The sequence below is a fragment of the Manacus candei genome, unplaced genomic scaffold, assembly GCF_025592945.1.
Source record: "Manacus candei isolate 608988 ecotype Guabito, Panama unplaced genomic scaffold, ASM2559294v1 h1tg000071l, whole genome shotgun sequence".
Taxonomy (NCBI): Eukaryota; Metazoa; Chordata; class Aves; order Passeriformes; family Pipridae; genus Manacus; species Manacus candei.
Window position 1 is genome coordinate 2,125,063 of NW_026138119.1, and position 13,257 is coordinate 2,138,319.

The 13,257-nt window shown below is 51.3% G+C and overlaps 1 protein-coding gene across 1 annotated transcript; it reads right to left on the reverse strand.

Moving 5' to 3' along the window:
• Positions 1–49: 49 nt before the first annotated feature.
• On the reverse strand, positions 50–9,951 carry GSN (gelsolin). Its single transcript, XM_051807513.1, has 17 exons — positions 9,735–9,951; positions 8,412–8,613; positions 7,771–7,925; positions 6,747–6,908; positions 6,405–6,554; positions 6,053–6,142; positions 5,271–5,403; positions 4,954–5,042; positions 4,434–4,649; positions 3,574–3,707; positions 2,746–2,836; positions 2,401–2,571; positions 1,562–1,736; positions 1,347–1,471; positions 1,092–1,169; positions 608–668; positions 50–429 (listed from the first exon to the last, which is right to left on the reverse strand). The coding sequence occupies exons 1-17, from the start codon at positions 9,867–9,869 to the stop codon at positions 260–262; spliced, it is 2,337 nt and encodes a 778-aa protein (XP_051663473.1). The 5' UTR covers positions 9,870–9,951; the 3' UTR covers positions 50–259.
• Between the last annotated feature and the right edge of the window lie 3,306 nt (positions 9,952–13,257).

Genomic DNA, 13,257 nt, shown 5'->3' on the forward strand with positions numbered 1-13,257 from the left:
GATTTATAGGTGCTATTTAATGTTTTCTTCTTCATAACAAACCCCACCATTTCTGTTCTTCCCATGTTTCACACAAGCTTTATTGTATTAAATATAATCAAAGCAAGGAGGAGGGTCAATGACCGGTCGTGATTGTTTTCGGAAATTATTGCACAGCTACTTGGCTATTTAACATCATTCCCTCGTTAATGTGCATCCTGGAGGAAGGAGCTCTCGGAGACACTGAAGGCACTGGACTGGCTCTGTGTCAAACCTGTTCTCAGACATCCACGTCTGCCATCGCTCTCTGCAGGGGATCCACAGCCCAGTACTGGTCATCCCAGCCCAGGAACCAGCCGGAGAAGGTGGGGGGCTCGAAGCCCTGTTTGATGATGGTCACGGGGGTCCTCTTGTCGCGGTTGGAGGGGTCGGTGTCGATGTAGCGCTTGGCTGGGGGAGGAGGGAACCTCACTGAGTGAATCGGGGCTGAATGGCTGCTCCACTTCACCAACCAACCAACCCCCAAAAGTTTTCACCCTGTGGTCTGTAGGATGTGGATGGCCTGCCTCATGAGCAGACAGTGGGAAAGGGAGAAAGGGATAGTTCAGAGAGGAAAATGTGACATTACCAGATTTCAGTGCCTCAGTCTTTTCTTCTTCTTGGGCATCTTGCCCAATCCATACAAAGACCTAAAGAAAAAAAAAAGCATATTAATTATTTCAGTGACACTCTCTTTCTGAAGGGGTGATTTAGACAAAATCTCAGTGACCAGAGGGTGACACAGACCCAAACATCCCCGTGTCGGGTGTGCCTGGGGTGTTGACCCAGTGAGACCAAAGCCATCACTTGATCTAAGAAGCTTTTTGCCTGCATTTTATCTACAGAAATTGTAGATCTGTGAATGAATTCTACACTAGTTTAACACCAGGGGAAAGCAGCAGATGTTTGAACATTTTTACATAGAACATTCAAACTCAGTAAGTTGCCTTGTGGCTGATTTAAGCACAGTCTATTATACAGCAGCACTGCTGGCTGTTGTAATTTGGGTCTTGATCCAGAGCCACTCTGTGCCTGTTCTTTGCTCCCCTTGTCACCCTGGAAACGTGAGGTACCTGATCCCACGTGTCAAGGAGCATCACATCATCGGTAGCCAGGTCATCCTGAGTCAGATCTCCAGGGACTTCTTCAATCTGGAAAACAGAGGGTTAAGGTGAGCACAGGCTTCAAGCACCACTTTACCTGTACAGGAGAAATAGCACAAAGGAAGAGCAGGGGTGACACCGATGGTGGGTGGCTCAGAGCAGCTGGGACTCAGGTTCTGCCAGCCTTGGCAGGGGGTGTTGAAGTAACTGATGTCAGGGACTCACCGTGAAGCGCCCGCTCTTGTTGGAGCAGGCGAAGAGCCGCGGGGGGTGGGTGTCCATCTTCTTGTCCTTGAGCCGGGGGGAGGTGCGGTACGGGGCCTTCCCACCCAGGGCTGCCCAGAAATTGTCTGCAAGAGAGAGGCTGGTGCTTCACTTGTCCATGGAAACCACAGCAGGGTTATTATGGTTTGACTCAGGCTCCCCTGTGACCCCCTCACCTGGCTCTCTGCCCTCAGAGACCTGTACTGGGCGAGCTCCCAGGATCTTCAGCAGCTCCTGTGCTCCCGATTTCTCAGCGTTGCTGGCTCCTTGGCCAACCCACAGGTAGGCAGCAGAGGGAGTCTTCAGGACAAAGGCATCGTTGGAGTTCAGCTGACTGGCAGTAGGATCCAGCTGAAAAGAAGGATCATTGCAGGTGTCAGATGTAACCATCCTCTACCCAGAGCCCATTAGTTCAAAATAAAACCAGAACCTATCGTTGAATAACCCACAAACAAGACACTCCTGGGAGCGTGTAAGGCTGTAAGATGTGTGTTCCCTGTATCCAGGCGATGAGTTAGACTTGCCACATGGGAAGAGCAAACAACTGTTTCTCTGTGATCTACAGGTGCACAGGACATGTAGTGCCTGCTCTGTCATTTTGCCAGTCTGTGGCCATGTCAGGAGATGCAGGAGCTCACTGGGCAGCCCATGGCAGAGCAGTTCCCTGCTGGGACACTGCTCAGTCACCAACACCATCTCCTCTGTGTCAGCAAGGACAGGCCATCTTGAAGCTGGAAACTTGGGAAGTTACTGGAGTACCTCCCCTGGACCTGTTCACTAGGATTTAATCTCTGTGTTGTTGCACAGGGTTTTGTGTGCATTTTCTTCCAGAGGAGTGGGACTCTGAACCCGTGCCCTGGCACAAGTTCCATGGGAATTCAGCTCTTCCTGCTTTCAGCATTGTTGTCACACAATGGGCTCAGCACAAGTCACAATGGCCCAGTCCTGTTCCATGGGTTCATGTTCCCATCAGGGCCTGTCCAAACAACACCAGAGTTCTTCCCCTTGCACGTACCTCCACAGCTCTGGTGGCTCCGGAGGTGCTGGATCGGACCTGGAAGAGCCGCGTTTCCGCGGGCGCCGTCTGCCCTCCTTCCCTCGAGGTTCCCCCCTTGTAAACAATCAAGGGCTTGCCCCCAAACATGCTCATCAGGTGAGGTGGCTCCTTCCCTTGCACCACTCGTTTCTGGAGAGAAAGAAACGTGCTGTCAGTTTGGAGCAGCACAAGAGGTACCAGAAATGGCCTTTGCAGCTGGAATATCCACACGGTACCCAGCTGGGGGCAGGGCTGTAATACAGGTATTATTTATTCCCACAGAGTTGGGGTTTGGTTTCTGCTGGGTTGTGTTTGTTCCTTTACCTGCACAGGGCTGCCTCCCAGCTCCTCGTCCAGCTGCACTGTGAGGAAGGCAGAGGTTGCAATCTCATCCTGTGTGGAGTCAGCTCCTTGCCTGGGAGACAAGGCCAAATTCCAGCTTTATTTTCAGCCCTTCCAGACACACACACACCTTACAGAGATCCAGAGGAGTTAAGGAAAACCTGAGTTCCCAAACCTTCACTCAACAGGAAGGAGACACTGGTTGTCCTGTGTTGCAGCACAGGGATTACAGGGGGAGACAAGAACCTTTGCTAGATAAGCAGCACACCTCTGCAGGATCTCCAGCCCAGTCTCCTGTTCTTTCCAGCAGCCAGTTAAAAACACGGCTGTTGGCACTGGGATCAGGAGTTACACGTGCAGCCCCTGGGCAGGCTGTGTCCCTTTGGGGTTCACTCAGGGGTTCTGCCTGTGCCCTCTGCTTGTTGAGGAGCAGCAAAACCACCCCTGTGAGCCTGACTGGAAAATTCCTCCGTAAGGACACGGGCTGGGAACTGTCCCAGTCACAACAGCAGAGTATCAGAAGTTCCTTACAGTGATCTCAAAGGTGTAGGAACTCTGCAAAAAGCAGCAGAGCTTGATCCAAAGAAGGGAGTAACTACTACTGGGGGGGGGGATGCTAAAAAAAGCTAGCACAGGAATTCCCTCCATTGTTCCACTTCAAGTGAAACATCCCACACCTCTGAGGGAGTGTTTTGTTCGCAAGGGATACTTATCCAGGGTGAAATTTTACTCCCCAAGGCTCCTCTGTAAGTGGGGAGCAGCAGTGATCCATTTTCCAGGCAGACCTGGCGTGCAGCAGAGCTCCCTCACCAGGTGTAGATGATCTGGCCCTTCCTGCCGTCGTGCTGGTAGTCGTACAGGATGATGTAGCTGTCCCCGCCGTAGAACTGCCCGTAGGTCGCGGGATTCACCGGCACCTTCTCGGAGCCTTCTATTCTCCAGATCTGGGGCGGGAGCAGCGGAGATGCCTCGTCAGTTCGAGCCCTGAGCCCTTCTCCCACTCCTGCATTCCCCAAATCCCGCGTTCCCCAAATCCCGCGTTCCCCAAATCCCGCGTTCCCCAAATCCCGCGTTCCCCAAATCCCGCATCCCCAAATCCCGCATCCCCCAAATCCCGCATCCCCAAATCCCCAAATCCCGCATCCCCAAATCCCGCATCCCGGCGCTCGCGGGGCTGCAGCGCCCCCTGCCGGGCCAGGGCCGACAGCGCCATGGACCCGACAACGGGACAATTCCCGTCCCTCTCCAGGGAAGGGAGCTCCGAGGCTTTCCGCGGGACTTCTGAACAGCCAAACCCTGGCCGGCACCTCCGGAGGGCGCTCAGCCCTTTCAGTCCCACCTCCAGCCCTGTCTGGACGGGCACAGGGTGGATGGGACAGGTGCTCCCACAGAATCACCCCCCACACGTGATGGCAACAGGTACAACAACCAGGAGGAGGAGGAATGAGGGAAACTGTGGGGTCAGAATTAACAGAATCACCACCACTTACCTGCAGGGCTCTCCAGACCCTGCTGGCATTTCTGGTGTTAAACATTGCCCCAGTGCTCACAAAAGCTCAGTGCTGAGACAGCTCTCAGGCCTCCATTTGTCCCACTGCTCTTGCAGGAATGCCACCGAGGGGCAAAGAGAAGTTTGGGAAGCTCCCCAGAGGGGTGCTGGCACTGCTGACCTGTTTCTTGCCCGAGCCATCATCCTCCATGCCGTGCTGGGCAGCCATGGCCCTGGAGCTGTGCAGAGTGGCCGCGTCGAAAGGGACCTGCTCGATCTTGGCAATGTGACCAGAAACGTGGGCCTGGCCCAGCCCCTCTGTCTGGTCCTTGTCCCGCCAGTTCTTGAAGAATTGCTTGAACAGAGGTGTCTCACCACTCTCAGGGAGGACTTGGATCTGAAATGAATGAGCCCTTAGAAGCATCTCCCCAAGGTTTATCTACCCCTTCTCTTTTGCACTCTTTGGAGAGAGGGCACGGCCAAGGTGAGAGTATCTGACACGAGAACATGAGCTGTGCTGGGGGAAATGCTGTTCAAGGGCAGGGTTAGCCCAGGAGCACCACTGCAGTGTCTCCCTGCAGAAAAGCAGATCACCCAAACCAGGAGCTCCCTGAAAGGCCAGGAGTGGAGTCCCCAGCCCGTGAGGCAGAGAAGTGTCCCCCATGCTTGGGGTTGGTCACAGGAGGGCTGCACCTCCTTACCTGGGTATGTTTGGGGTAACCCATCTTGTCAATGAACTCAGAAGCTGTTTTCAGTGCTGCCTTCTTCTCCTCAGAGTTGGCACCTTTGCCTTCGATGAAAACAGAGAGAAAAGAGGTCAATTTTTTTTTACCCAAAGAAGAAACTGCCCCAGGTACCTTTTGCAACAGTAGAAGGGCCAGGCCTCCCACATAAATGATGCCAAACAGCAAATGACAAGTGTTTGATCTCTTTTGTGCCTTTTTTGATGGCTGAGAGAACACACAACTGCCTTTCTACTTATGACATTAACTCTTTTCTCCCTGGTTGTCTCTGGTACCTTTCCAAACAAAGATCTTCCCATCTGTGCCATGGTCCAGGATGAAGCAGTCATCTGTGCTCAGGGCTGCCTGGGAGAAGGGGTTCTCATCTGCCACCAGGGACACTGCCATGTTCCCAGCCCCATTGGAGACCTGTGACAACACAGCACAGAGGTCACACAAGGCACTCCCTGCTCCCCCCCCCAGTTCAGAACTCAGGCAGGGGAAGGGAAATACATTTGAATGCACTGGCTCTGCAGGCACTATTGTTTTCAAACAGGATACCTCTGACACAGAAACAGCATGACAAAAACATAACACTTATTCTGAAGAACTCAAGTGCTTCCAGCAAAGCAGGTACTGCTGGGACCAAAGAGAGATTGGTCCAAAGTGGTAAATATCCTTGGTGCAAAGGCAGCCAAGAGATACCTTCTAGAGCCAACCAACTGCACTCGAGGATGGAGGGTAGCTGAGAACAGGCCTCCCTGAATCGAGTGGGGTTACTAATCTGAGTTTCTGTACTGATTAAGGGGTGAAGTTCCACATTACAAACCATTCTGGCAGAGATTCACCCCATCATTACTGTCTCCCTACAGTCCACAGTGGTGATAAGGACACCAAAAACACGTGGACACGTGGTGTGAGCAACCAAGGCTCATACACAAGGCTTGATAAAAAGCCAACAGCAGAGTGAGGCAGGAGCAGGACTGGGATCAGCTCAACTCCTCTCTGCTATTCCAGCCCCATCTAAGTGAACAAAGAGCACTCTGTTCTCCCCAGTGTTATGTCAGGACCTCGTTACCTTGTAGAGCTTGGCCAGCTTTCTGTTGGCTGTGTCGGTTTTGGTCTCATCAGAAACTCCTGGTGGCAAAGTGGGCTTTGGTCCCAGGACCTCGAGAGAGAGAGAGAAAAATCATTATCAGCCAGTCCAAGGGGACCTTCATTCCCAGATGCTCCAGTCAAGGGAAGAAGTGGAAGAAAATTCCAGACCAACAGTGTAAGTACACCCTGATGTCCCAGCAATGCAGAGAACCAAGTCTGCACCGAGCTGTGTGATCACACCACTGACACTTCACAGGGAAAGACACCACTGAGCCTGCCCACCCATCCCACTGACCCTTCCCCCTGCAGCACAGACTGGAGCAGTGACTGACCTGGAGCATCTCCTCCCGCTCGGATCCCTCCTCGGACACGTAGACCTTGGCGCGGCCGTTGCGCTCGTTGTCCCGGATGCCCTTGGCCAGCACCGTGGCCTTGAGCCGCTCCTGCCGGTTGCTGTTGGAGCCACACCATTGGAAGATGTTCTGGGGGAAAGCGGAAAATCTGTCAGACTGTGACAAGCCCCTTTCTGGATGGGATGGGACTCGATGGCTGGGACTGACCGATGTCAGGCTGCTTCAGACATCACCAGAGCAGGGCAAAAAAACCCTTCTGTGACTCTGGGACAGCTCCTGCCCCTGGAAATCTGCCAGACCTGCCTTTTCCATGGTACTCACACTGCCCAGGTCCAGGATGAAACAGTCCCCTGTGTTGAAGCTGTCCCAGCTCACAGGGACCTCCGTGGCCCGCACTGTTCTCCTGCCTTTGACCTGCAGCAGCCTCTGCACAGTGACCTCGTTGGGGACCACATGTCTGAAGCCAGAAGCAACACCACCAGCCTGAGGGAAAACACAGGGACAAGGATTCACTCTGGGACTGCTGAAGAGTGTATTGCCATGTGTATAACATGTCCTGCCTACCACAGGTTATCCCAACCTCACGATTCACCCTCTCTGCTGATAAAGAAACACTTGGAATTCCTTATCCATGCAGGCAACAGGGCTCATGTCACTTATCCTCAAGAAAAGCACAACCACATTCAAGTGAATGAAAATAACAACAAATGAGTGGGAGATAAGCACGACAGAAAGCCCAGGAAAGTCTTAGACATGAGGAAATGTGGGCACTTCGCAAGCATTTGGCCTGATACCACTTTCCTTGTGCCTTTGGACTCCCACAGACACAACTGCTCTTCACTGCATGTTTTCACTTCTATCCCACTTCACTGTGATGGCAGAGAAGAGAAACTCCCACTACTGTTCATCTGCTTTACCAAAACACTGCACATGCTGAGGAGGAGGGTTCAGCACAGAAACAGTCTAGGAAGGTCAAACTGCTATGCAAGTGAGGAGAAGTCAAATCTCCTGGGTGGGCGTTTCCCATCAACTCTGCTGCTTTTTTAATTCATTCCAGGTGTCCTGGGACTGTTCTTTCCTCTGCTTCTCGAAGAAAAACAAAACCTTGATTCCTAAAATTTTCTGGGGCTTTTCTTGTGTATTATTAATTCAGCCAAATCTCTCCCAGTGGGATCTGCTGTTCTCCACCCTGTTCCAACTCACTGAAAACATCTGGCTGAGAATGGGTTTTAAGCAACTGGAAAAAGGGCACTTCTCACTCTCCTGAGACCCGGGAGGAGGGCAGGGTGCCATTTGTTGCAAACTGCATTCCCAGAGGTGCCACAAAGCCCCAGTGAACACCCACCTTGTACTTGATGCCGGATTTGAAGTAGCCCAGGAAGGTGGGGGACTCGTGGCCCTGCACCTCGCGGTGCTGCACGGCCCTGCCCTGCAGGTGGTCGTCCATCTGCACCGTGAAGATGGCAGCGGCCCCTCGCTCATCCTGGGAGCTCTCATCACCTGAAACAGGGAAAGCCAACAGCTTGGAGGATGCTGCCAAAGGGTCTGGGGTTTGCAGGATGTGGGGGAAGCCTTGATGTGGCCCTCTGTGACATTTACTGCAGCAGGCAGGTAGGACGGGAAAATCCCACTCCCTGAGTCAGGAGAGTAACACCCAACCTCCACCCTTTGGGGTAGAAAGGATTTCAGCCACCCCTTTCACCTCAGATCCTGTCCTTCCTGTGAACCTCAGCAGAACAGGGACTTACTGTGTCATCTTGATCAGGAGAAGGTATTTTTAGGAGCAGAGGTGGCCCTACTCACTACTGCAGGCACCACTGCAAATATTGAAGGTGAGCAGGGCTACATCCACCCCGAGCTGCACCTCCTGTGCTGCCAGCTGGGCTCTTTATCTCCTTGGGTGGCATTCCCTGGCCAGGGCAGGGGCAGTGGGAGGCTCAGGGGTCGCTCTGGGCTCCCCATTGCCAGGCCACTCCCCTCACTCACCCAGCCAGAAGTGCAGGTCGTACTGCAGGTTCCCGCTGCGCTGTTTGATGGTGTTCAGCACCAGGTAGGAGTCTCCTGTGAAGAAGTCTCCATACAGGTTTTTAGGCACTGGGACCAGGTCAAACTTCTCGACTCTCCAAATCTGAAGGCCGGGCTCCTTGCCAGCCTTCAGGAACTCGGCGTGTTCCACCATGGTGACAGGCTGAGGGGACAGAGGATGGGGCTCAGTGTGCAGAATACAGGGAAGGGTGTGTTTAAATTAAATTGCTTCTGACCCCTTAACTTACTGTTCCAGGCAACAAGGGCAAAGATTCCTTCTTTCTCTCGCATTGATCACTGTTAATTTTCAGTTCCTGACTTACCCTTTCCTAGACTCTATTTTCGTTGTTTGTTGTCCACCTCTCTTGATTTTAATCTATATAATTTTCCTTATCAACCTATAACTTTTCAATATGGCACAGAAGTGAAGGGCTAATTCCCTTTCCTATAAATGCTGCATGACATTCCAGACTCTCGGAAACAAATCCCTTCTAACTGCACATTGCACATCTTGCACAAACATTGTTTACAGGTTTCCTAAAACCAGTGTGATCTTACCCAGCTCTTTCTGGAAAATGCTGTGAATGTCATCAGATTTAGGTAATGAACAGGTTTCTTAAAGCTCTTCTGTTCTGGCAAGTTACTTCAGAACTTCTGTGTAACTTGTCCCTTGTAGGAATGACAGTAATTTACACAACATCCTGTCCTAAGGACATTGCAATTTTGGTTTAATATGTTTACTGCCATCCTTATGCAATATATTCACACTATGCAATATCCATTACTTTAACAAACATCATCAACACTTTTCCCTATTATAAAAGAATTCCCTTTGGTAATTCTGGAAGGAAATGGAATGTTTCTATTGCATTGGCAGTGAAGTTTGTCCATGGATCACATCATGCCTTGGGGTGCTATCAGGTAACAGGGAAGAAAACATTCAAATATTCCATTAGGAGCATCCAGGGTTTTGACAAAGAAGACAGTTCACAGCAGCTGATGGACAAAAGGACAATATGCCGAGCTTTCAAGGCAGAAATAAAGGATGTTACAAACTAGAAAGCAAAACAGCAAGTTAGGTACCAGTGACTCCTAAGCTGAAATCAGACCTCAAAGATGGAGAACAATGAACTTCATCGCCGTGAGTCCAGTCAGCCCGACTCCGCTTCTCCCAAACTCCCACCTCAGAACCGCACGGACAGAGAGTTAAAAGACAGTGGGACTCTTACAAGTACCTAAACCCCAGAAGTTTTCCAGGGTTTAATTGGGATGTTAATCACTTACCACAGCTGAGAGCACAACAGCTGCTGTAACAACATATCCCAGCCCTGCCATGGACATGGAGCTGACACAGCTCAGCTTCAGAGCCATCGTGCAGAAAATGGTGAGGAAAAGATAATTGAAGTCCTTTTTGCCCATTTCTAGGAGCAAATGGGCTTCTCCCCTCTCTGTAGAAGCTGTGGGGAGTCCCAGCTGCCTCCTCTCGCTGCTGGGGCAGATGAAGGGCAGAAGCCAATCTTTTATCAGGGACAAACACACCCACCCCCTCGGCAGTGCAGGGGCGGAACATGTTTGTGCAAACAGGGCTCTTGGAATCTCGGAGCCTCCTCAGCCACTCAGAGGCTGAATCCCAGCAGGCTCCAGCTCCAGACAATATGCTATCCATTACCAACGGCTCAGCCAGGGGCAAACGAGCCAAATATCCCGTCACGAGGCCAACGGGAGAGGAAGGAATTAAGAGACATCGGCGGCAGAGGCAGCACTTTGTCAGCTGAAAGCTGGGAAGTTGATGGGACACAGAGGAACAGCACGGCTGCTCCAGCTGGCACTGGATGCAGGGAAAGACTTTGGAGAAGACAAGCACTGAAAGGATTCATCTGAACAACCTGAGGGGGGAGGGAATGCGGCCTCACCTCCCTGAACTTGTCAGAGGAGCGAGATGCAAAGTTCAGCCCCTGCTTTGCACCCGACTGTAACTTCCACACGTGGCCCTGTCAGAGTGACACTGTGGGGTTTGGGGTGGACCAATGGATTTCAGCTCCTGTGCTCACAAAAGGGTGTTTGGAGCTTGGGAGGCAACAGAACAACAGCTCATTCAATAATTCCATCATTTCACAACCAAGTACTTCTGAGGGTGTAGCAACACCCTGTGCAGGAACACAAAGCCTGCTCAGTCCAACCTACTCAGTCCAACGGAATTACAACCCTGGCTGATTGTAGCATCCCAACCACCTGCCACCAACGAAGAGATCACTCCTCCAACCATCTCCCACCTCAGCAAACCCATCTGTCACGTTTTCCAAGCGTCTGCAGGGCGTAGACTGGGCAGGAAACTTTCCCTGTGGCCCTTCAGGAATGGAGCAGCCACACAAGGTGTGCTGCTGCTCAGTTCTGCTCTTAACAGGGGTGAATTCCTGACAGGAGGAGCTTCCCACTTCCAGAATCTCTCAGAGGATGCTTAAATAAGGGCCCAAACTCTCCAGCCACACAACAAAACTTCCACAGAGGACAGAGCAGACCCCGCTTTGTGCTTTCTCCACTCTCCAGGAGGATATTTTCTCTTTTCTCCCTCAGGAGAATACTCTGTCTCTGTCTTGTCCGAGCTGATGCATTTTGTTTGGAAATGTCACCTTGGCAATGTACCTTTAAAAGTTTCACTGGAAATTCTCAGACTGACACAGGCAATAAAAACAATGTGTTAGTCCTGATGGTATTTCTGATCTCTGGGAAGGAAGTTCAGAGTGTCAGAGGTCCGAGACCCAGTGAAAAACATGCTGGAACCCTGACTCCAAGGAAGGCAGCTGGGAAAGGCTTTGGCAGCTGCAGGGAACCCAAACCAAGATGTCTGGGTTGCATAACATTAGAAAGAGATGGGTCCCTTCCAAATGGAAAAATACTTTGGGCTTTTTATTCATAAATTAAATACCTGTATAGTGCCACAGCTGGGCAAACCTCACAGACTTTTTGAGGGTGGAAAGACCCAGGATCATCTTCTCTGTTAACATCCCACTGTAGGATGTACTGGAATCTGCAGATATGTGTATACATGATAGTTCTGAAAAACAATTTATTTAGTCTTCTAATTAACTTGGCATTTTTTAATCCAAGCTTGCATTGCCAACAAGCTGCAGAATGTAAATACAGGCAAAAGAGGGAAAGAGGGCTGCTATGAATAAATAGTGTTCTTTTGTAAAATGAATTAATCTGAGCCATTTCTGAAGGGAATAGGTGTGAATCTACCCCAACAGCTGGTGTGATTTATGACTGCTGGCAGCAAATGTTGCATTGTTCAGTGGAGCCCCAGAAATGTGTGTTCTGGACGTTGTACTGAGGGCATTGGCCAGCTGAGATCACCAGGGCCCTACAAGAGGGATGTCCTGATGGAGACATGGAAAACAGGCACAGGGAGAGCTGCTCTTACTAAAACTGTCCAGCTCAGTCCCAGAAAGGGTGCTATGCAAGGCCAAGCTCTTATGCAAAGGGAAGTTATTTAAGGAAAACAAGGAGAGATCTTGGAATACAGGGTTTCGGCACAGATGGATCAGCTAAATGACACTTGGCTGTGCAGTGATAAAAACAAGAACTTGGGAGAAGAAATCCAATGATTTGAGCAACCAGGGGAAGACAACAACTTATTATGGGCTCCAGATGTGCAGTGACACAACCAGGACAGGGCTACCCAGGAATGGCTGTGCTGGAGCCTGGCTGAGAAACAGTCCCAGGGTGTCCTGCTGTGCTCCCAGCACAACCTGCAACACTGGGTACAACACAGGTCTCTGTGCCTGGCCCACAGACCAAAGGCAGAGTTTGGAGGCTGCTCCTCCAGGGCAGTGCTCCAGGATTTCCCTGAGGCTGGAAGCTGCTGGGTTCAGAGGAAGGGCCACCAAAGCTGCCACTGGCCCTGCTGTGCGTCCTCCCTGCCGTGGGGTGTGCCAGCCCTGGCTGCTGATGCTTCCCCTGCCTCTCATCTGGAGGCACTTGTTGTCTCTCCTGGTATCCAATCCAAAACACCTCTTTTTTCCACCCTGCAATCAGCAGCTCTCTTTGCCTCCCTCCCCAAGTCCTTCCTCTGTGCCCTGCACGTTCAGCTCTGTCTGTGCCTCCCCCTCCTCTGTCACAGCCCCCTTTGCCCTCACAAACCAACTCCAGCAGCACTTGGGCCCTTTGTCTTTCCTCTGAATGTTTCTGCCAAGGAGTGCCCAGTTCTGCACTGCTCAGAGAGGGCCCAGCACAGCCAGACTGAGAGGAATGTCCTGTTCCCTTGGGAAAACCTGTGGACACAGAGCCTGGAACCTCTTACTCTACCTCATCACACTGCAAAGTCCATTAGAGGGAATAATTAATGCCTGGTTCCTCCACACCAAATATCCTCTCCCATCTTCACACCTACCACCACCTAAAGCATCCCATGATGTATCTAAACTATCTTTCTACAAAGCAACATCATCCAATACTGACAGAAAACCTTCATTTTATTAAGTAACTGGCCACTTACAAGAGAAAAATGAGCACAAGGGGTTTTTTTTTAGGTGGCAATTCACACCTGGATAAAATACACACACAGAGCAAGGACTTACCTGCCCAGGGCTGCTCAGGAAAGCTTGGCTGGATTAAATGAGGCTGAGACAAGCAGTGGCAGTGAGGTCACCACGTGGCTGTGCTCATTTGCAGCTCCGGTGTCTGCTGGTGACGGGTTCAGATAATTTGTCTAAATTTGCTGCGTAAACAAAGCCCACACAGGAAGGGCTGCAGCCAACACAGTGTTACACACAGTTGCTGCTCACTGCTGCAACTACTCCTGCCTTTC

Excerpts from the sequence above, each read along its gene's own strand:
- GSN (XM_051807513.1), bottom strand. The coding sequence starts at position 9,869 with ATGGGCAAAAAGGACTTCAATTATCTTTTCCTCACCATTTTCTGCACG. Across the intron at positions 2,572-2,745 it reads TGGGAGGCAGCCCTGTGCAG|AAACGAGTGGTGCAAGGGAA; the intron begins GTAAAGGAACAA and ends CTTTCTCTCCAG. Across the intron at positions 1,737-2,400 it reads GAGCCACCAGAGCTGTGGAG|CTGGATCCTACTGCCAGTCA; the intron begins GTACGTGCAAGG and ends CCTTCTTTTCAG.